Raw genomic sequence first — 24,776 nt, 5'->3', positions numbered from 1 at the left:
GGCAGAGATGATAGATACAGAAATAGTAGGAAGTCAAACCCCTGACATGCTCTTTTTTTTGGGCAGGGGGGCGGGTCTCACACCTGGCGATGCACAGGGGTCACTCCTGGCTCTGCACTCAGGAATTACCCCTGAAGGTCCTCAGGAATGCTTGGAATTGGGTCAGTCATGAGCAAGGCAACGTCCTACCCGCTTTGCTATCGCTCCAGCCCCCCAAACCCTGACATGCTCTTAAAGTGCTTGATCTGTTTGCTAACAATGGCAGAGAGCAGTCCTCCAGGAAATGTTGTCCTATCTGAAAATTTTGTTCCTCCTCTGTTCTGAACACGTGTCCAAGCCTTTCTTAGTGTGTACAGAACGTATGTGATCCTGCTATATAAAAGAACATTATGCAAGGCAAACATGAGTAAGAGTGGTAATGCCATTTTATAAAATACATTTTAAAAGGTGTTTATTGAGAACTATAAGTTTCCTTTCCCTTCCCTTTACTCTTTCCCTTCCTTTACCTTTCTTTTGGGGGCTTCACCTGGCACTTATCAGTGCTTACTCTTGTTCTATGTTCAAGAATAACTCCTGGATGTTCTTGGGGTACTATATACAGTGATAGGAATAACCTGGGTCAGCTGCATGCAAGGTAAATATCTTATCCACCATAATATTCATTCAGCCTCTTATTCCATCTTTTTCTTTCCTTTAATTGGTACAAAGTTCACTGATAGTACTGCCTAAGTTTTGAAGTAACATTTTATAGCTTCTCAGAATGTATGTTACCAGAGCATGACTATTATCCTGCACTCAAAATCTATTTTAACATAATGTGCATCATGCATTACTTTTTAAATGGAAATAGCTTAGAAATACTGCAGAAACCCAAATTTTGTTTTGTAGCAGCAATTAGTTATTTCAGTATCCAACTATAAACCCCCATAAAAGACAGAAAATAAAACAACATTGAGAATAGTTCAAAAATTCTGTAATTATCTTGACTGCTCAATTCAAAGGGACTATTATTGAACAGTCCTTATTGCAGATAAGCACAACCCAGGTATTCTAGCATTCACATGGTACTAGTTCATCCCCTAGACAAAACAGTCAGGAATCAGGAGTGTTTTGTATTACTGTACAGTGAACTGAAAGTACGAAAATTACAGCTGCCTTGAAACTATTTCTCTAAGATTTATAATTACACATAATAATCTTCCAGCGTTACCTAAATAATTCTCCAAAAAGTGCCTCTATTTTATGAATCCCTTAACTACATCCTATTAGAAATATAGTCAATCCAATGGACTGGAGCAGTAGTGCAACATGCAGGGTGCTTGCTTTGCACATAGCCAATATGGATTCAATCTCCAGCATCCCAGATGGTCCCTGAGAGAAGTCATAAATAAGGACTGAGCACAGCCTGGTATGTCCCAAACATTAACTAATCAATCCAAAGTTAATTTGACTTTTTCATAGTTGAAAGAGAAAACCAATTCAGACTGAATGCTAAAAATAAACATACCGAGTGAAACAACTTGCTTATATACTTGCAATACAAAATTCTATAGCACTGTAATTTTTATTCTTAAAACACTCCATTATTCAAGCTATGCCCAGTGGACTTGTATCTGCTCATTCTTGTCAAAGTACGCTTCTTCTGGAAGATAGAAAACTTCAGTTGGAAACTAGGGAAGGAACAGACCCATCACTCCACAGTAGAAATGATCATATAATATTGAGTGACGGTGGTGGGACATATGGTAAAGTAGCAGGAGCTTTCTTATCCCCTCCCATTTCTTTTCCAACACTATTATTTCCTAATCTGAGCCACTATGCCACATACTCTCCTCAATTTTTCTGCATTTCTTGGAGCACTCCTAGCACAGAGAAAGATATTTCTAAATGTTAACATAATCAATGGCCTTCATCCTTATCATCTCTGCCATTCTAGGCTACGTAAATTGCTCTAAGATTACCATGTTGTCTTTTGAGAAAAATATTCCTCATAAATGGTATAGCTGAGCTATTAAACCTTAGGGCAAAGTTAATTTATTTAGCATTGTAGAGATTTAATGATTGTCCAATACACTGTATTGGATGATCAGAGCACTTTCTTTTAATCTTATAGTTAATATTATTCAGTTAATCACCATTAATCCCCTGATCAGCACATGTGAAGAATGATAAAATAGGAAGGAAATAAATAGTCCTTTTGCCATTACTTCTGTTTTCATGTTTATAATAATCCAAGACAAAAGCACTTTATAACATTTTTTATGCCTCTCCAAGATGTTCATCTATTCCTAGTTAAATGATATTTTGGCATGTAAATTATTCCTAACTGAGGTCAACCGATTGTCTGTAAGCTTATAAGGAACTTTCATCACTCCCTAAACTACCCCCAAAATTTAAAATGTGTGTTATTCCAAGAACTAGGGTTATTAACAGTTTTTTAATGCTCTTCAGATGGAATAAACCTATCTTTCTGGCAGAATAACCATTTAACATTCCAGACCTCTGTCTGAGGTCCACCTGCTCCCCTGCCCACAACGATCACCACAGCAGAACTCATACTCTGACATCACACACGTTTCCCTTTCTGTCTCTTAAGACTCAGGTTCCTTTCCCATTGCTCAACTCGGGGTATACACCCCCACTATTCCCTACTGCCACTGAAATTCAAGTTGACATTGATTTTTCTATTTTGATATAAATGTGACAGTTTTTGTTCTGCTAAAGTGTCTGATTTAAATTGTACCGCTTTACAAGTCTAAGAAACTAGAAGGAAGGGATGGGGGTATATCTATTCCTACTGTGACTCTTGATCAATTTCTGTTTACATTTGATTACCTAGTGTGAAGGCAGATTTATACATATCCCACTATTCAGTGATATAAGCTTGAAAAGTTTTGGACTTATTGTTTGTAAGCCTGTTACAAAAACAATCACAAGTACTGCATAAGATAAATAAAACGGATATGATTTATATATAAAAAGCATCAAAGGACATACATTTGCTGACAGTTGAGAAGTGAGCGTCGCCACTTTTTCTTGAGAAGCAACCAACTCTCTCCGCAGTTTATGGATTTGCTGAAAGTAATTTAAAAAAAAATCAATTCAGTGTACCAGAAGATTTTTACTTAAAACCAAGAATTCAATCCAAGAAAGTAAATACGATAGTTATGCCATTATACCTCCTCTGTATCAGAACCAATTTCTGAAAGTAAAAGAAATGCGAACACAAGCTGCAGAGCAACAATCAAATACCACTTACAAAAGGATAAGTGCCTGTGTTCAAAGTTGGGGCTCCTATCTGCAAATGAAAGCAGATTAGTTCCCTCGGCTTACTTTCTCTACTGCCTCTTCTACTTAAAATTTGTGGCGATACAGTTTTTTGTTTTATTCAGCAGCAACATATTTTCTTCTTAAATATGAAATATACTATATAGTATATGTTCTATATGTACATATAGCAAACATAATATACAAACTATACTACATAGTATATAGTATATGTATAAAGCACACATAGTATATAAACATGAAATATACTATATATATATGTAATTCTTGATTTTCTTTAAACAAAAAATATACCCCAATTTTTCTATCAGTTTTTGTTGCTTTATAATTTTACAATGATTTTGCCATTCTTTGAGAAACACCCTGATGTGATCAGGGCTTTCTCCTAGCTCTGTGCTCAAGGATCACTCCTGGCAGTGATCAAGAGGCCGAATGGGATGCTGGAGATCAAATCCAGGCCGGCCGTGGTCATGTAAGATAAGCTCCCTACCTCCTGTACTATCACTTCAGTTCCTTAAAATATTTACAATCTTGGTCCAGAGAGATAGTGCAGCAGATAGGATGCTTTTTTGCATGTGTCTGATGAGGTTCTGTAGTCCTCTTTATATAGTGCCCGAGCACAGATCCAAAAAAAAAAAAAAAAAATGCCCTGAGCACCTCCGGGGATGGCCTCCAAAATAAAACAAAAATAATCAGTATTTTCTTTGTGGATCTCCCAGAAGGTACTCAGTGGGCCAATTCTTGGCCAACCAGGTTGGCTCTTCAATGAGAAGGCCCAACAATGCAATGCTGCTCGGACTTAGGGGTGCCTAAGCCACCTCTGAAGTGCAGGGAAACTCCGGGACAGACATATGGTTGCAGGGATTGAACTAGAGTTCATCACATGCAAAGCATGCACCTCGGCCCACCACTTTGGTCCTCTAATTCAATATTCAATGATTCGCTATTGAAAATAATTATACTAGTTGGAAATTTAATGACTAGCACTGAGTAGAAATATTAACATTATGTTTATTACAATGTATTTTTAGGGAATTACTATTAGAGCAGTACTACTTTACAGATTACCCATCTTTTTAAAGTAGGAGGAAAGTAGTAACACTGAAAACAACTTTCTAAATTAACCAAATAAAAATGGTAGTATTTAAGTTTCCTTTTTATGTAAGTTAATACTTAAAAGGTCGGGAGCCATAAGACAGTGGGTAGGGTGTTTGCCTTGCAAGAGGCCGACCTGGGTTCGACTCCTCCTCCCCCTCTCAGAGAGCCCAGCAAGCTACTGAGAGTAGCCCGCGCACACAGCAGAGCCTGGCAAGCTCCCGTAGCGTATTCAATATGCCAAAAACAGTAAAAACAAGTCTCATAATAGAGACGTTACTGGTGTCTGCTCAAGCAAATTGGTGAACAACAGGAGGACAGCACTACAGTGCTACAACATGTACAAGTGAATGGGAAAAGGTGAGAGTTTGAAATACGTCCTTTAAAAATTAACTGCTTAAGCACTTTTTAAAGTATAAAAATGTAGAAAATCCATGGTTATTTTTAAAGCGCTCATTCAGTAATGTTCATTTTGTTTTTATTGAGGGTACATTAAAGCACCCATTTTATTCTTTTAAAAAGTTGAAGCGCTGTGACTCTACAATACTTCTAATGATAGTTTCATGCATACAAAGTTTCAACAACACAGCCTCACCGGGATGTCCACTTACTGCCACCATTGTCACAGGGTCGCCTACTAACCAAACACACCCCATCTTAAACTAGTGAAAGTTCAAAAAGTCATTCTTAAACTAACAAACAAAACATATTTCCTTTAAAATGTAAGTCAACAAACTAAAGTAATTTTTTTTAATGCGAGACCTTGGAGCAAGAGAGAATACACAGGGGTTCAGGCATTTGCCTTCCATGTGGTCAACTCCAGCTGGACCCCCAGCACCACATATGGCTCTCTGGGAACTGCAAGCAATTCCTGATGCAAAGCCAAGAGTAAGCCCTGAGCACCAGCAGGTATGGCTCAAGCCATCCTTCACCAATGCTAGGAACATAATGATAAAAGAGAAAGTTGAATATTGTTAAGGCAAAAAGATGTGGTATCTGTAAATATCAGAAGTTCCATTATAATCATTTGTGCTTGCTCATGCCCATTTTTTTAAGAGTTTGTTTTTGTACCTCATGGTGTTTCACTAACAAAAATTTTAAAAAAACTGTAAATGATGGAGAATGGCACTGGTGGAGGGATGGGTACTGGATCATTGTATAACTAAAACCCAAGCACAAAAATTTGTAAGTCTACAACTGTACCTCATGGTGTTTCACTAATAAAAATTTTTAAAAAATCATATTCATCCTTTGGTCTAGCAATTATAAAAATTAAATTGGTATAAGGAATACAATTTTATATTTTTAATAGACCAAGACTTAAATTTAATGCCAAGCAAGTAAGATTTTAAACCTTATTGTTTGTTTTTTATTTTTGTTTTCATTTTTGGTCACACCTGCCTGTGCTTAGTCAATTAAGACTTTTGAGGAAAGAGAGATTTGGCAATGGTTCTTTTTTGTTTTGCAAAGTCATGCATTTTCTCTGTTCTCTGATGGCCTCTGAATAAATGAGTCAAATAATAATGGACACATCCTTTTTTTTAAAAAAAAAAGGCCCTAATTAAAGCTCTATTTTTCTTGTATACAAAGGAAAAGAAAAATACTTTTTAGGTTGGTACCTAAACGGTACATGATTTCAATCAAATGTGTATTTGTGAAATTCATGTGATTAGAAAAATGGGAACTTTAGACAGAAAGTGGCTATTAGAAATAGCAAAGTTTTAGAACAAAATTATTAGGTTCTCCTGCCTAATGTTAAATATTTAACGTCTGTGTTAGTTTCACAAGCAATGACAGAAAGAAACTACAATAAAATAGGAAGAGGATGTCAGCTTATGGCTTGGGAAAATTTATTAGTTACTGAACCAAGACTCTTATCAAGAATGTGAGAAGAGAGTGCTTCCAAAACCTTCTTCCCTTTGAAGAGGAACTACTCTCAAAACTATGTATCAATTAGTTGTCTTGTAAATCACAGTGCTTAGTTCTATTCCCATACATCACCGTCGCATCACAGAGCAATGTAGTTGTATCACAGCGCCCTCTAGTGGCAGAAATACTCATTTCATCATAAATGTAAACTAAACCTCTAAAAAACGCTACAAGATTTTATACCTCTGAATGAGCCTTTTCTTCAGCCTGTAAAAGAGAAAAAAAAGAGTTTAATTGTGATTGGTGTAAAGTTATTACACAGCTATAAATTAATAATATTTTACTGTTTATTTAAAACAGTATTTTGGTTTTATATAAGAATACAGTAGAACGCATACTATTTAATAAAACCAAAATACTTTACTGGAAAGAAATGCTTCTTTATGCATAAATCAGATAGTACTTTTAAAACATAGGTTAAAAACTCGTTGAAAAACGAGTATTTTTTTAAAAAATAATGTAATTAAAATAATCTTAATCTTTGAAAAACAATGTTAATATTAGATCCAAACCACTAAAATCAAAAGTTATATTTGTCTCTCTAGCCCTCCCGTTGATCATCGATTTGCTCGAGCGGGCCCAGTAACGTCTCCATTGGAGACTTTGTTGTTACTGTGTCTGGAGAGTATTCGATATGCCAAAAGTTATATATACTTTGAAAAGGGCAAAACAAAAAAATATTTAAACTGGATTTATCTCACACATATTGTAGGAAAAGAACACCATGAATTTATAGGAAGGCATTTCTTCCTTCTTTTCTTCCTTTCTTTTTTTCTTTCTTCCTTTATGTTTCACCCACTACCACATACTAGTTCCATCACCCTACCAAATTATCAAGTAGTCAATATTTATTTTACTTTTCCATATATATATATATATATATCTCCTATTATTTGACTTCGAATCAGCAAAGCACTAAATGCCCAGGATCAAGATGATAATAAAGGTGGCTTGTACTTCATTGCATAATATATGGAAATGAATGCTGTTATAGGAACTTTCTTGGTATTTTCATACGAATATGAAAACCTCCTTGCTCTGTTTTATTTTTCATCCATGTGCTATGCTGCAAAATGCCATAAAATGAGTTATGTGAACCATTACATTTGAAAGTGCCTTCATTCTGGAAAAAGCTGGAAAATACATAATATTGCTGAACAGTACAAATTTGTTCATAGCCTTAAGCATATTTGAAGGTAAAATATATTCTTTTACCTGCCATCTCTAATTTTAGGTCATTTTCTAATAAAATGACATGAAAATATTTGAACTAATATACATAAAATTCATTTTCTTCCAGGATACATAAAATAAAACAAAGGAAAGTTGGTTTCATGCATACGCCTTTTGTAAGTTGAGCTTTATCTATCTTGTATTCCCTCTATCTTAAAATAAATGATGGCAAATAGAATTCTAATACTTTTTATTAGAAAAACTTTAAGAAAGAAATTCAAAAATGAAATATGCATACTTTATATATCACACATTTTTGCTTTATATGTGAAGATTTTTTAAGTTCTAATGACTTAAAACCTGAATATAAACTTTAATTTAAATCAAAGTAGGGAAGAACTTTAAGAAAGAAATTACAAAAACATCAAAAGAAACCTGGAGTTGTATGCCTTAAGACATATGGCACAATTAACTGTGACTTCCATTTAACTTACTTTGCATATGTCTTGCCAGTTCATTCTGCTTAAACCTTGCTGTTAAGTTTTCTAAGATTATATAAAACTGATATTCTATAAATAATTTTTACATATATATATATTTTTTGAGATGGAGGAAATTGGGTCGCACCCAGAAGTGCTTAGGAAATGCTCCAGGCTCTGCTTAGGGATAACTCTTAGCGGTTCTTGGGGAAAAATATGTGGTGCTGGGTCCAAACCAGGGTCAACTGGATAAGTCCCTTAACAGGAGGGTACATCCTTCTCTGGCTTCATTTTTCATATATTTTAATAATATATTAGAATTAAAATAGTCAGGACATTCATTACATCTTTTCCACTTAAAAGGACCTGGATATCACATATACATTAAAATTGTAATGATGACATATTAATTACATATATACTATTTAGAAAGCCTTTCCATTGCTAATTATACTTTTTTTTACTTTGCTAATTTTTCTTAACTTTTTCTTTCATCTTTACCTTCTTTCATGTCCTGTGGTTATTAATACTAGGTAGATAAGGTTGAAACTGTGAGCCAGAACATTTGTATGAGATTTTATTCATCAACAAGGAAAGGAATGAAAAATATTATAATTAACTGCCATATACAAATGGGTTTTGCAGCAATCCAAAAGTCCCACTAACTATTCAAAAAAACATTTCCTAAATACTGGAAGCAAAGCCTGAAAGCACCCTGATCAATATAGCCAAGTGTTCCAGCATTGTCCCCTTTGACCACTGAAAAAAAAAAAAACTGTAAGAAAATTGGAAGAGGGAAATACAACAGATGCTTGTCTAATTTGTCCTTTGAAACTTCCTAACCCAAAATTGCATTTTGTATTAGTAATGTATTAGGGAATGTGTTTTACAATGAGCATGGCCCTTTCTTTGATGAGACAAATACTAATCAGATCCCAAGTACAAAGCATTTATAATAAAATTGTTAACATCGGTCAATAAAACAAATCTGTTTTAAGGACCAAAATTTTAATGCTGAAGAGGGTTCAACATACAAAAAGAAAAGTACTAGATATTTAGGGGGGGAAAAACAGTCTTCCTAAACTATCTTTTTAACTTTTCTTAAGTATATGGATTTTAAGTATACTTATCTTTCTCATGAGAAATAATCTGGCACAGAAAATAACAATCCAAACCCTGGTTTGGTGTGAAGATAAGAGACAGAAACTGGGATTTGTCCAAGATCATATGGCAAAGTCTAAGAGTGACTGTAAAACATCATCTCAGTGTGACTAGAAACTGCAACTTCTTTACAGGCACTTTAAAAGGGAGCTTAGAGAAATTAATATTTATGTAAAAACTCTCAAGTTCATGTTGGCTTAGATTTCAAGATGACACCTATAAAGTCTAATTACTGAATGGAGTGACCTGGCAAATCAGACGGAGCCTGTGAATGTCAATTAATTTGCAAACCTGCCTGCCTCTTCCAGCTTAAAAAGTTGGTATTTCCTAGTGATATGCTCAACTTTGTAACAAGACTTTTGGAAAATGTGCCCACTGTAGTGACAAAGATTTTTAAAAAGAGCTACAGTATGGGGGCTGGAGTGATATCACAGCGGGTAAGGCGTTTGCCTTGCAAGCAGCTGACCCAGGTTCGACTTCCAGCATCCCATATGGTCCCCTGAGCACCACCAGGAGTAATTCCTGAGTGAAAAGCCAGGAGTAAACCCCGTGCATCACTGGGTGTGATCCAAAAAGCAACAACAACAAAAAGAGAGCTACAGGATGAAGAAAAGCCCTTCCAATGGGATATTTTACGCTGGTGATTTTCAAACCTTATTATTCTGTACATCAAGCCATCTGGTTATCTTATTTAAATAATTTTAATCCAAATATAATGTATTTAATAAAAATAATATAGTTTATTTTAGGTATTAGAGAACTATTTTGGTTAATAAGAGTTAAGTAGGGACAAATTCTGTTTCCCCTAAAAAACATTTTTTCTTCCCTAAATATTTTATTTTGTGAAAGTGCACCATGCTGTCTGACTTTTGTAAAACATTACTTCAAGAAGTTCCCTTAGAATATGATCAAAATGGTGCTCCCGACAAGGTTTATAACTGGGGGGCAATTTGTAGTATACAACATTCTTACAATAATCTAAAAATTGCAGAAAAGCCATTGGCAGAGGGGATAGACTTGGCTGTTTTTGCCAATTTATTTTGCCGTATGGTCCAAAGACATTTAGTGTCTTGCCTGACAACACACAATGATAATATAGTCAGGTATGAATGCAAATCAACTGCAAATGAATCTTTAGCCAGGAGGCATGAAAAATAATGATAAATGGCTTATTTTCACTTCATGGCTTGAAAAGCATTCTGACTGACATTATTTTTTTTGGCAATTAAATCTCAGTTCATGACACCAGGACTAACGATTCCCATTTTTACCTTTTCTCTTTACTTTTACTCCAAATTCACATATATCTAATATTAGTACAGATTTTTTTCTGTTCACATATGTAGTTTACACTCCTTCTAAAGCAAATATTTAAATTTCTGATTTCATAACCTCCTAATAATATCAACTTCTCATGTGGGTTAAGCATCTAAACTGTTTTTCTTGTACTTAACACCTGGGCTTATTTCATTTCAAAATGTTGACATATAAGTTGTGCATCTAGTCTTTATTTTTTCATTCCATTTCATAAGAATTTCATATTGTATTACTAATATAATACCTCTCATTTATGCTTTCAAGTTGTTCTTCTTTTTTAATATCTAGTTATCTACAAATCTTCCAATTACCCATTTGCTCCCTATAAACTTGTAACAGCCCCTAGGCTTGTGTGCTTTTTTATAGTTAAATTATTTAAACTGAAAAATTCGGTCCCTCTGCCACATCAGAGAGACTTCAAATGCTCAATAACTGCATGTGGATAACTGTTCTCTTATTTTTATTATCACAAAAAGGTCTATTTGATTTTAGTATATATTCAGTAGCTACCAAGTTCTTTTTCTTTCTGACCCTTTATCAGAATTCACGAAGATGATATTTTTTTGTTCCAAAAATACTTTGTAAATATCAGAACTATAATTTTATTTTATTTTATTTAGAGGGAAGGAGGCACATCTGGCTGTGTTCAAGACTTACTCCTGGCTCTGTGCTCAGAGACCACTTCTGGCAGGGCTCAGACAATATATGAGGTGCCAAGTCAGCCACATGAAGGGAAAGTGCCCTACACTCTATGGTCTAGTTCTGGCCCTGAAGTATAATTTTATGATACTGTATCATTTGATGTCAGATGAGATTATCCCTATTTCCTTCACAGGCGGGAGCACTAGAGCAGTAGGACTAATAATAATGTGTTCATTTACTGAAAATATTGGGAACTTTAATTATTGAAGGAAATAGAAACATTCTTTATCAATAATTGTCTGATTTTAAGTAATTGTTGAAAGCAATGAATATGGAAGTAGACATATCCAAAATGAATGAGGAGCATTACATTTGAACATCATGGAAATGAGTGAAGAAATTAGTACTGCCCTTAATGCTTAATTACCCAGTGACAACCGAGGCTATGAACTTCCCACAAACTTCTCAATACAGAATTCAGGATTATCCATAGTATTCAACTGTTAGTTAGATTTTTTAAAGTCAAATATATCTAATTTTTACCCAGGCATGAAGGAAGTCTCGTGGAAAATATACTTTCCTATAGACTCACTTTTTTGAAGAAGATGAAAATATGCAGTGTAGAAGGAAAAAATTCATCTTGGCAAAAACAAAATATAATTTCACACATTTCTATAACTCTCTTAAGGAATAAAGTCTTCAAAATCACATTTTGTTTCAGATGATATATTTTTAAAAGTCTCTAGGCCTCTGTACTATGTTCCCCAAAACTAAACTTAAAAAATTAAAAATAAAATGGAAAAAATAGCACAGAACCAATACTATTGACGGCTCAGAGAAGCAAGTCAATGTGATAAAATTATGGTAGCACATAATAAATAGATTCAGGAATTCTGATCATGCCCCAAAGACTTTATGATACTCAGCTTTTCATCTACTCATGATTATAATGAGTACAGAAAAGTTAAAAGGAAACACACCTAAATGGGTCACAGAAAAACTGGTAGAAAACTTCCAGTGTATTAACACGCATTAATTTAGAACATTCTCTATTGCACAGTATACCTTTTGTGTAAATCTATTTTATCATTTGAATTCTTGGCAGAGGCAGAATTTGGTTCTTACCAACCAATACTTACTGTGGAGTAAAGAGAAGATGTGCTGGAGACCAGAGATAATGAAGAGCCATGAACTAGAAAAGGCAGAAAAGAATAAGATATAAAATAAGGAAGGTTACAAAGAAACGTCAATCTTTACTGGAAAGTAGAATTAGAATGTTACAGAAATAAAATAATAACAAGATATCACAAACTGAGAATAACTCTGCTGTCATTTCTGAAGATCCAAATGATGGACATGGTATGGTGCCACTCTCGTCCCACAGGGAACAACCTTTACCATGAGAGCAGCTGGCAGGTACAAGGCCTTCAAGTGTGCAGGGGACATCTGGAAATCTATGGTAAGCCCCCACAAAATAAGTGATCAGAAAATCATGAAGCCAATGTTGCCATGAACTTTTGAGCTTAAAAAATCATAATTGATTTTTCATATGACTGCCATCCTTTTTCAGTTTTTCTCCCCAGATTTTAATGAAAATAATCATTTTATATAACTTGTTATGTCAACACTATCCATGAGTTGTTGACTATGCTTTATAAAATATAGAAATATTAAATTTTAGTAGTTTTAGTAATAGAAAAAATATTTATCTTAAGGTGGCATCTCACTAAAATTAGGACAAAAAATACTGCTTTTTATCTAGGAGTATCATTAAACAATAAATTATTTTAAAATGTCTTCCCAGACCAGTCAAAACTATGTCCTAAGTCAAAACTATGAAAAGCATCCCCCCCGTGGCCCTTAAGGCAAAAAAAATGAATAAAATTATGCTTAGTAACTATTTATTAAAATATTCACTGTGTGATAGTATGTGATAGTATGAAGTAATTTCTGCTTATTTATCCTTAAATAAACAATAGAGAAATATGTCCAATGTGTTAGGAACTTGCTATCTCCCAGGTTTTAAAAAAAAAATGGCCGCCAACCTCCAGAGGTCATTGAACAATAGGAGTTAGACCCACAGTGACAAGACACGCGGGACCTCACAGGATGCAGGTCTAGCTAGCCCCTTCCTCCCTGCCCCAACGAGACCCCAAGTCACCGCCCACGAATGGCCTGCCTGGATCCTGATCAAGCTGCTTAATGGCCATGATCCCAGAGACTCAGGAACAAATCTTGAAACCCAGTGGCTTTTGGCAGAAATGTGTCTGGACCACGCAGTGGGTTACTGTCACTGGGCCACCTCGGGGGGAAAGGGTGCTGTCCCTTTGCCTGCTCCCGCTTTGTGCCTCAGTGGCCCCAATCCTCCAGAGGCCATTGGACAGTCAGGTTTGGGCCCACAGTGACAAGACACATGGGGCCTCACGGGGGGGGGGGGGGGAGGCGCTCACGGGATGGGGGTGGAGCCGGCCCTTTTGTCCCCGCCCCAACGAGACCCTGAGTCACCACCCACGGACGGCCTGTCTGGCTCCTGATCAAGTCATGATCCCAGAGACTCAGGAACAAATCTCAGAATCCAGCAGGTTTTGGCACAAATCCCTCCATATTTAATTTTTAAAACTTTGGAATTCCAAAATCTTGCAGTCATACTGTGGCTGCATGATATCATATGTTATTCATAACCAGCAATAAAAAAAATTGTCTACTATTGACTTTTCAGCAGATCTGAGTGTTGGGGTAATAATGGTGGGTCTGGTGTCAAAATATTGAATGTAATCAAAATAGAGAGAGAGTAACATGGAAATCATCTGCCCCACAGGTAGCTGGAGGGTGTGGGATGGGGGGCATACTGGGGTTTTTGGTGGTGGAAAATGGGCACTGGTGAAGGGATGAGTGTTTCATTGTATGACCGAGATTTAAACCCGAGAGCTTTGTAACTGCTCTCACAGTGATTCAATAAATAAAATTATAAAAAAGAAAAAAAAAGTAAGGTGGACTTTATCTCAATTCAATCAGCCTAATCAATGGCTGAATAAACAGCAATATTCCTACATAAAAAATGATAAAATCATAGGAATTCCCAGACAAATGTGCAGATGCATGTATATATATATATACATATATATGCATACATTTTTATAACTCTGAGTTATAAAAAAATGCTACTCCTTGTCTGGAGAAGACTAATTACACTGAGTAGAATCTTGGCAGTATAGATGAAACAAAGAAATGGATTTTAGTGACACCAGGAAGAACCTCTTTAAAATTGGCTGAATATAAGGACATAGAACAGTGGAACCAAGTGTATGATTCTCAGACAACAAAACAACATAGAAAGGAAGACTAAGTAATAAAATAAAGATGTGGGGCAAAAGATGAACAAAGGGTGAGCTCATTCCTTCTAGGCTGTAGCAGTAGTATAGCAGATACTTGTTGCCTTGTCCAGAGTCAACCCGGGTTCAATCTCCGGCACTCTATATAGTCCCCCTAGCCTGCCAGGAGTGATACCTGAGCAGAGAGCCAGAAGTAAGGTCTGGGCACAGCCAGGTGTGGCCTCAAAAGAAAAAACAAAAAAACAAACAAGCATATTCTTTAAACCACTAATAACGTTCCTATGGAAGTAAGAGTCTTGGAATGATGTACTAGAGGAAAGTTGAACAGTGAATCAGAAGATGCCATTTTTCAGTTTTCCCATGTATAGATCAATCACCTGATAGTTTTTATCTCAGACTTCTCAGCCTCACAAGCATCAGAGAACCAAGTTTGTTATATCTCTCTAGGCGAATGTTATTTAATTCCAGACCAAAAATCAAGAATTACAATTATTCAGTATTCAATGCATGACTTTCACAAAAGCATCTCACTCAGACTGGTTTTCAGCAGTTCACCTTATTTAATCCTCATGGAGAAGGTCAAAACTTCCGAGCTTATCAACAGCATTCTCTTTGTAAATGAGGCACTCTAGTAAGTCATGAGGATGCTTAGCAAATTATTTTTACAGTATCATGAGATTCCCCTCTGTGAAGAGAGTGATGGAGCCATCTCAGAAAAGCACTGAATTTACATTTCAGATTAGTTCTATTTTGTCTGTCTACATTGCTGCAATCAGCAGGCTCATAGGGTCTAATTCACTCTCTGTCATGGTGAACTCAGTGATTTGGTTAATTTCCCTAAAGGCAGTGACAACTGTGGTCAACTAATTTGGTGCCAACATATTAAATGCACAGTAGTGATCTGAAAACCATGAGTCAATTTTTTCCTGCTGCCTAAATTTTCAGTAAGAAGATACTTTAAATAAATACTTAGAAATAGGAAAGAGGAGAAAATAAATCTATAATTTCATTCACATAAAACAAACTGGGGAAATTACAGGTGCAAAGATTAAGACAAGTAAAATTGGGAAACTTATCTAAATTCATATTCATACCATAAATAAATTGATTACCAGAAGCTTAGACACCAGTATTTTTCAAGATATAGAATCCTCTAATTTATATGTAATAACTAAGGACTGGGGTGATATATCTAACTTGATGTCTGATTGTAATATATAGTCTGTACTTCTATGCTTACTTATGTTTACCCCAAAATGATGTGGTTTATATATTGTGTCACAGTCTTCTTATAGGGATACTCGAAAATACTTTGATAAATCAAAGAAGAAACTCTCAAACATTAGTCAAATCTGAAAGGTGAGATAGAAGAGTTCAGAAAATTGTATACATTTTAATCAGAAGGTCTACTGAGTTTTTCAAGTAGTTTTATTATAAAGTAATACCATAGAACTTTACAACTAGAAAAGTTATCTAAGGTCATGTGAGATAAAGAAATGCTGGGAAACATAAAGCAACAAAACGTGAGACTAACACCCAGGAATGGCTGAGATTAGTACCAGGAATTTTGCTCCATGACTTGGAGGCCAGCCACACGTGCTAGGTGAAAAGGAAGCTCAGATAGAGAAGAGAGCACCAAATAAAGGGTGTTGTGAGGACCCTCCCAGGGTGGGAGAAGCATGCTAAAAGTAGTCTATAGACCAAACATGATTGCCACTCAATGCCTCTCTTGAAAAACACAGTACCCAAAAAAAGAGAGAAAGAACAAGGGGGAATGCCCTGCCACAGAGGCAGGGTGGGACGGGGGGGATGGAGGGTGGGAGGGATGCTGGGACCCGTGGTGGTGGAGGATGGGCACTGGTGGAGGGATGGGTACTTGATAATTGTATAACTGAAACCCAAGAACAAAAATTTATAAGTCTATAACTGTACCTCATGGTGTTTCACTAATAAAAACATTAAAAAAAATTTAAAAAAGAAATGTAACCTAGAGCAAATAGTATATATAAGATATGAATTATAAAATTGTATAGTAACAAGAAAATTGGACATGATGTTTTTAAAAGCATAATAAAGGGGCCTGAAGCAATAAACCAGCAAATAAAATGCTTGCTATGCCCGGTTCCAACCCATAATAACAAATAGTTCCCTGTGACTGATAGAAGTGATCCCTGAGCACAGAGCCAAGAGTAAACCCTGAGTACAGCTGGGTGTGGTCCTCCAAAAAGAAAAATAATATGATATTTCAAGCAAAATTGATTGTAAAACAGTTTATAAAACCTAATAGACTATCTGAAAATAAAATCCAGCAGCATCTGGTAATTTTGTGAGAATTTTTTTCCTGCTTTCTCTATTTCTATAACTCTGAGGTGCCAAACAAAACATCTGCTTTGATTCCAGGGTAGACAGTCTTTAAAATTACATGAATTTCTATGTAAGAACATTGGATTTATTCTGAATATAATACACTAAGTATTAATCTAAATAAATTCTGGCATACTGTCAAAATGCATAATGAAACAGAAGGTTATACAGATTTACAAAATAAGAAAACAAACTCATTTTAGCTTCAGGGCTTCTCAAATGAGAGTTCTTCTTACTCATTCATTTACTCGAAGGAATTCTTGTGGTGAAATGACATTATAGCTTCCATTTTAGAGTCATATAAAGAAGTTCCCCCACAACTATAACCAGGCGTACCTTCTTCCATGCTGTCTCTGAATGAGCCCGAGTGACTGATGGCACGTGGTCTTTCTTCCAGAGATGTGGCACTCCCACAAAGTTGTGAGTCATCATACAGATCAAAGGAAGAGTCTTGGGCAGGGATGCTGTTGGAGCGCATCATGCTGGGCCCAGGAAGGTTAAATTGAGACAGGTTGGTTGGGCTCACTGAAATAGAAAGCAAAAACAACGTATTTCAAGACTTGGTTAAGGAAAAGATTAGTTTAATAGAAAGGGAGAATATGATTCCAGTTTCTGTTGAAATATAAATATCCATAATAGCATGTCCTGCTTTGAGGTGTGTCACTGAAATGTTTGATAACAGTCATGGAAAATTCCATTGCATTTCTAGAATTTTCATTGGAAAAAGTTACTTTCTAAAGCAATATTAAATATCACCATCAAAAAGAAGCAAGAAATGTGAAGTGGAGTAAGGTAAGCCTCTTTAACAAACTGTTCTGGCAAAACTGTATAGCTGCATGCAAAAAAAAAATGGGCTCAGAACTCTGCCTAACACCATGTACAAAAGTAAGATCAAAATGGATTAAAGACCTCAACATCAGACCGGAATCCATAAGGTACACTGAAGATAAAGTTGGCAAAACCCTCCATGACATTGAAGCTAATGGTATCTTCAAAGATGTCACGCCACTGGCCGAGCAAGTGAAAACAGAGATAGATAAATGGGACTATCTTAAACTAAGAAGCTTCTGCACCTCAAAAGAAACAGTGACCAAAATACAAAGACAGTCTACAGAATGGGAAAGGATATTCGCCAAATACACATCTGACAAGAGGTTGATATCAAGGATATATAAAGTACTGGTTGAAATCCAGAAGAAGAAAACATCCAACCCCATAAAAAATGGGGCAATGAAATGAACAGAAACTTTCTCAAAGAAGAAATCCGAATGGCAAAAAAGCACATGAGAAAATGCTCTACCTCATTAATCATCAGGGAGATGCAGATCAAAACCACAATGAGATACTATCTCACACCTCAGAGACTGGCCCATATCCAAAAGAACAAAAGCAACCAATGCTGGCGCAGATGTGGCGAGAAAGGGACACTCCTTCACTGTTGGTGGGAATGCCGGCTGGTTCAGCCCTTTTGGAAAACAGTATGGACGATGCTCAAAAAATTAGAAATTGAGCTTCCATTTGACCCAGCAATACTACTCCTGGGAATATATCCCAGAGAGTCAAAAAAGTATAGTCGAAGAGTCGAATGCACTTCTTTGTTCATTAGAGCACTGTGTACAATAGCCAGAATCTGAAAAAAAAAAAAAAAACCGAGTTCCCGAGAAGAGATGACTGGTTAAAGAAACTTTGGTACACCTACACAATGGAGTACTATGTAGCTGTTAGAAAAGATGAAGTCATGAAATTTACATACAAGTGGTACTACATGGAAAGTATCATGTTAATCAAAATGAGTCAGAAAGAGAGGGATAGACATAGAAAGATTGCATTCATCTGGGGGACATAAAGTAACAAAATAGGAGATGAACACCCAAGAGTGACTGAGATTAGTATCTGGAGTTTTGCTCCATGGCTTGGAGGCTAGCTGGGCTTTCTAGCAGAAAGGGCAGCTCAAATAGAGAAGGGAGCACCAAATAAAGGATGTTTGGAGGATCCTCCCAGGATGGGAGATGCATGTTGAAAGTAGACTATGGACCGAACATGATTGCCACTCAATGCCTCTTTTGCGGACCACAACACCGAAAAGGAGAGAGAGAACAAAAGGGAATGCCCTGCCACAGAGGCAGGGTGGGATGGTGGGGGGGAGATGGGGAGGAGGGATACTGGGATCCATGGTGGTGGAGAATGGGCACTGGTGGAGGTATGGGTATTTGATCATTGTATAATTGAAACCCAAGCACAAAAATTCATAAGTCTACAACTGTACCTCATGGTGTTTCACTAATAAAAATTAATAAAAAAATCACTATCACAATATCACTACCATTCATGATAGAAATATAACATGGCATTTTTTCTTAGCCATCATAAAAAATATAATTATCTTCCTATAGTCCGTAAATGTCTTTTATGAGTAGAATTTATGACTTTTAGGAGAAAAGCAAAAAATTGAATAGCACTATAGCACTGTCCTCCTGTTGTTCATCAATTTGTTCAAGAGGGCACCAGTTACCATTGTGAGACTTGTTACTGTGTTTGTTACTGTGTATATTGAATACTCCATGGGGAGCTTGCCAGGCTTTGCCATACAGGCAGAATACTCTTGGTAGCTTGCTGTGCTTTCCGAGAGGGGCGGAGGAATCGAACCAGGCTTGGCCATATGTCAGGCAAACACCCTACCCACTGTGTTATCGATAGTGTGGTATATTTAATATCTAAGGATCACTATAAATTAATCATATAAAATAACTGTATACTGTGTCAAAGACCAGAATGCCAGAGAAAGATTGCAGAAGTCATAACACCAAAACATTCAAAGAATATTCAATTGCTCAGCAATGATGTATTTTAATTGTTTACTTTTAATACTTTCTGGTCTTTTCCCAGCAGTTCTTGGGAGGTTGGGGGCCACTCTGGTCACACAGGGCAACACAGAGCCTAGCAGTGTGGCCTTGAAGATTTGGTGTGTGGGTTGACAATGCTGTGTTGCTCAAGCCTAATGGCCTCGTACCTGCCTGGCCACCCCGGAAGTGCTCAGAGCTTTCAGTGCTTGGGATATGATGTGATGTGATGTGCTACCAGGAATCAACTCAGCACTTCCTACATATATATATATATATATATATATATATATATTCAAACTCTTTAAGCCATATCCACAACTCCAAGATATATGTTGTTCACACAAAAATAGCAGCTGTCTCAATGTACTACTGCATCCATAACAAATGCATTTTTTAAAATTGTAATTTAAAAAATGCAATTCAAATTTTAAAAAATCTTAAAATGAAAACAACTAGAAAAACTGAAGTATATATTCATCATAAGAGTTCATATTATAAACTAGCAATTTGCTAAATATATGCAAGGAAGCAGAAAAGACCTGCTTAAGATGTGAAGGAATTTTTGAGTTATTTCAATTTCAGGGAATTTAAATCTTTGGCTTAGGATTAGATGTAATGAAATCGTCTCAAAATTTGCTGTTCTTTTCTTTGACACAGGCACAATAATTCATAGTATAATTACTGCCTTTTTAAGTAATGTCAAGGAAGAGATGAATATACCATGAGGTCACTGAAACAGAATATGTGATATTTGCTAAGCACTCTCCTGGGTACTTTACTGTAAAGTTTATGAGTAGATAATTAGCAAAACAACTCTGATAAAGTAAGTAAAGGACTAGGTAAAGGAAGAAAAGGAAAGAGAGACAACACTAAATTTGCATCTATATGAGCACTGTTAAAAATAATTTAACAAAATGATGAACCATGGGTTTTCAAACATTGCAACCTCCAATTTATAAAGAAAACAGAAAAAAAGGAAAAGATAGAGAGGAGGGAAGGAGATATAGATGAGGGTTAGGATGCCTTTCAGACATGTTCTTGTAGCTGTCACAGACAGTGCCATATGAAAACTGATGACAGATAGACTATATAACATTCAAGACCTGAATACTTAAAGAGACATGTATTGCAGTTTATCAACCTATTTGAGGTATGCAGTATGAACTAAGATTTTGATAAATGAATGAAACATACCAAAATTTGCAAGTGTATCATTTTAAGACATTTATCTAGAGGTTAGAAGAACATTTGTGTATTGTTTGGCTTTATTTAATTCTTGCCAAAAATAACTGCAGAACTATCCAACAAAATCTGTATTTCAATGATTCTAAAACTAAATATTTAGCATATCCAAGATAAAATACTAATGAGAATGAGAACTAGTAGAATTATGTAGTTTTCAAATAAGTTCAAGTTACTATTTCTTCTCTCCTACTCACTTTCTCCTTCCCCCACTTTTCCTCTTTCCACTCCTTATTTCTTTTCTACTTTCACTCTAAAGATTGTGAATTTTAATACTACTTACTGTATTTAATGTTTATACATAGATACAACTATCAATCATATGCTTTTAAAAATATTGATACATATGTACTGAGTTGATTAATTGCTTTAAAATATATATCTGAAATCTAATTTCAATTTACTTTAAAACATTGATGTACAACTAGAAACAAGACATGGGGAATGAGGAAACTTATTTGATTTCTTATTTTATGGGGAATGAGGAAAATTTAAAAGAAAAACTTTGAAAGTTTGGTACACTGCTATTTAGGACATTTCTCTCATTGGTGGTTGAAGAGAAAAACTAGATGGGCTAAAGCAACGAGGGTAGAGAGCTTGTCTTGCATGTGGCCAAACCCTGCTCAATCCCAGTTACTCCATATGTTCCCTCAAGCCTGCCAGGAACGATCCCTAAGTGCAGAGCCAGGAGTAAGCCCTAATCACCTCCCGGTGTGGCCCCAGAGCAAAACCAAACACAAAAAAGCAGAAACTGGGAATGTGACAACTACATAGAAAGGCCTGAGGTGTGGCCTAATGGTAAAAAAGAATAAAAATAAAAAAACCTTCACATATGTGAGACTTAGGATTTAATTACTGACGTTGAAAAACTAAAGTAAACACAGAATAGATGAATACTGAACCAAATATAAGTCTATTTCATCTTTGAGATTCTAAGTGTCCATCAGTATAGAAGAAAGGAGCTTATTTATTTATTTATTTATTTATTTTTGCTTTTTGGGTCACACCTGGCGATGCACATCATTGCAGGCCCCTAATGGAGCTAATTCTTAATAACCTTGGAGGTAAACCAAAAGGAATTAAAGGTGGAGGAAGAAAAAGATTAGAAAATTTCCTTTGAAAGGTATTTAAACATCGTTCTATATGCAAATGTATTCATTAACTATAGAGAACTCGATGTGACAGGTAATGCTCTAGATATAACCCTAGAGTAAAGTGAAAAATGAATCTGAGCATTGTCATCACTCATAGGAAGACAAAAATAAGTTTCAGCCTATTACAAAGTGTCTCCCCCAAAACTCTGACCAATGGTACATAAAATTTCATACAAAATTTGTACAAAATTGTATATTTACACTGTGTTCTGATACTCGAGTGGGAATGTTTCTATTATAGTTATCCATGTTTTACCACATGATTTTTGTGAATTGTATTATTGCTCGAGCGGGCCCAGTAACGTCTCCATTGGAGACTTTGTTGTTACTGTGTCTGGCATATCGAATACTCTCAGTAGCTTGCCGGGCTCTCGGAGAGGGGCGGAGGAATCGAACTCGGGTCAGCCATGTTGGCTGCTTGTAAGGCGAACGCCCTACCCGCTGTGCTATCGCTCCAGCTAATTTGGGGGCACAAATTTGGATGCAGCCATTATATGAAACTCTAAATTATAACAGCATGATTTAAAATTCATGCATTTCCACCCCCACCCCAAACTCTCCTCCAAGAGATAGGTACAGATCTGAATGATGTCTCTCATATGCAGAAAACAAAGAACCATAGTAAGAGATAACAGTCAGACAATGGCAACAGATGCTGGGAGCTGGTTGACATATCTAGTTCACCTAAAAGGTGGAGGCTGAAGAGTAGGACATGGATTGGGGCTTTTATACATTGGTGGGGGATGTTTTTACTCTGGTGGTAAGTGTTGTGCTGGAACTCTGCATGCCTCAAACTCTATTATTAATTATATTGCAAATGATGGTGCCTAAATAAAAAAAAAACTGGAAAAAAAACCCACCCTCATTTTACCCTGTCTTTGGTACAACATTAGGATGCAAGGCATACTCATGTTTTTAAAGCATGGTAATGATTATGCAATGGGATGTGTCCTCGCCAGAACTACAAATAAATCATACTAAACTTAAATAGCACGGCGGGTAGGGCATTTGCCTTGCACACAGCTGACCCGGGTTCTATTCCTGCCTCTCTCTCAGAGAACCCGGCAAGCTAGCAAGAGTATCCTGCCCGCACGGCAGAGCCTGGCAAGCTCCCATGGCATATTCGATATGCCAAAAACTGTAACAATAAGTCTCACAATGGAAATGTAACTGGTGCTCGCTCAAGCAAATCGATGAACAATGGGAGGACAGTGCTGCAGTGCTATATTAAAATATGTTTATATTTTAAAAGGTATTCCCGATTTTCTTCTTTCAAATGGCACAGCAAAGGTATCTGAGAATACTTGACTTGAAGCCTCCTATTCTTATATACTTTGGGAGACACATAAGAATATATTGATGTATGTGGATGATTTCCTTCATATGTAGCAAAGGGTGGAAATGTTGAGAGATGTGTCAGTAGAGGTGGTAAGATCACTTTGAAATCTATTGCAATTCTTTCTGATAGTGGAATTCAAGCTACCCCATAAACATACTGATGCATCAGGGCGTGTCAATTCTAGGCTTGCTGGAGTCTGACCCATTAGCTTAGGTTTTGGGCACAATATAACATAATATTTTATAAGCATATGACAACTGAAAAAATTGACTTTAATAACTTTGCCAGGTCAGATGTAGTACTTCGAAAGGTGGAGAGAGTGTTACCTCTCTCCCATACCTCTTCTTTTAAAGAAAAATGCAATGGAAGTATTTGGAGAGATGCATACCCAGTGGTGCTCAGGGATTGCAACCTGGTGGCCCTGTATTCAGAGATCACTTCTGGCAGTGTTTGGGAGACTATTTGGGGTGCAGGCGGGAGGGTGGGGTGCTTATCTGGTGTATTTTCTCTCCAGCCTGGAATAGAGGATTTAATCAGAACACTAGCAATGAGAGTTCAGTAAAGAATGGAGTAAGCTTGTTAAATTAATATCAGTCAATGAAAAGAATGACATTAAACATAAAATATGTAGAAAATGCAACAACTTTTAAGTGTGTTGGGTTTGCTTCATATTTTGCATATTTTTATACCTTATAACTATAAAATCATCTTTAATTCATTTTTTTGTAGTTAAATTTTTTTCTTATCACTGTATTTTGTAGTGATAATGCAAATTAAAGCTATACCATTCTTTGCCATTATTAGGTTAAAAAGTCTTATCAATGTGTAAGATTAGTAGCTGAAATAAATTTTAATACAACTTCATAAGGATATAAAGAACTATAACAAAATAACTGTTTTTGACTGCCTAAGGCTCTATTGTATCTTGCAAGAAGAGTTATAGTAGAGGAGAACAGTGCTCGATCAGAGTGGAAGGGTGAGAAGCTTAAATTATTGAGATATTTCAGCATTCTTTGGGCTCATCATGAAAAAGAAATTTGCTGTTGATTTTTTTGGTATTTGGGCTACTTCTGTCTCTGTACTCAGTGATCACTCATGCTGGGATTGGGGGACAATTTAGGGTACCGGGGATCAAACCCTTATTGGCTGAATGCAAAGCTAAAAATGAGATTACTTTGGGACTTTACAGTAAACTATTTTTTGGTTTGGTTTTGGTTTGAGGGCCACAGTCATCTGCATTAGAGCAAACTATTTTTTAAAATTATTGGTTTTCTTAAATACTTGACTTCTTTCATTATTTTGTCAGTCTTCCTGTGTTTCCTAGAACATGTAGAAATGATTTTATTTTTTATACAAATGATGCTAAGAACAAAGTTATCCAATGGCTAAACTAGTCATTTATTTTTTCATTGCTTTTA

General features: G+C 36.1%; 1 protein-coding gene across 2 annotated transcripts in view; it reads right to left on the bottom strand.

The window, feature by feature from the left end:
* The window catches only part of NAV3 (neuron navigator 3), a 648,555-nt gene that overhangs the window by 71,569 nt on the left and 552,210 nt on the right, over window positions 1-24,776 (bottom strand). For both annotated transcript variants that reach the window (XM_056114248.1, XM_056114239.1), the window contains 4 exons: window positions 17,117-17,305; window positions 12,224-12,276; window positions 6,496-6,519; window positions 2,998-3,075 (listed from right to left, as the gene is read on the bottom strand). In XM_056114248.1, the coding sequence (XP_055970223.1) occupies window positions 2,998-3,075; window positions 6,496-6,519; window positions 12,224-12,276; window positions 17,117-17,305 (344 nt within the window). The remainder of the gene's footprint in view (window positions 1-2,997; window positions 3,076-6,495; window positions 6,520-12,223; window positions 12,277-17,116; window positions 17,306-24,776) is intronic.

Source organism: Sorex fumeus, unplaced genomic scaffold (assembly GCF_029834395.1).
Source record: "Sorex fumeus unplaced genomic scaffold, SorFum_2.1 ptg000003l, whole genome shotgun sequence".
NCBI classification, from domain to species: domain Eukaryota; kingdom Metazoa; phylum Chordata; class Mammalia; order Eulipotyphla; family Soricidae; genus Sorex; species Sorex fumeus.
Note: the sequence above shows the minus strand (reverse complement) of the source record. Positions and strands in the feature narration are given on the sequence as shown.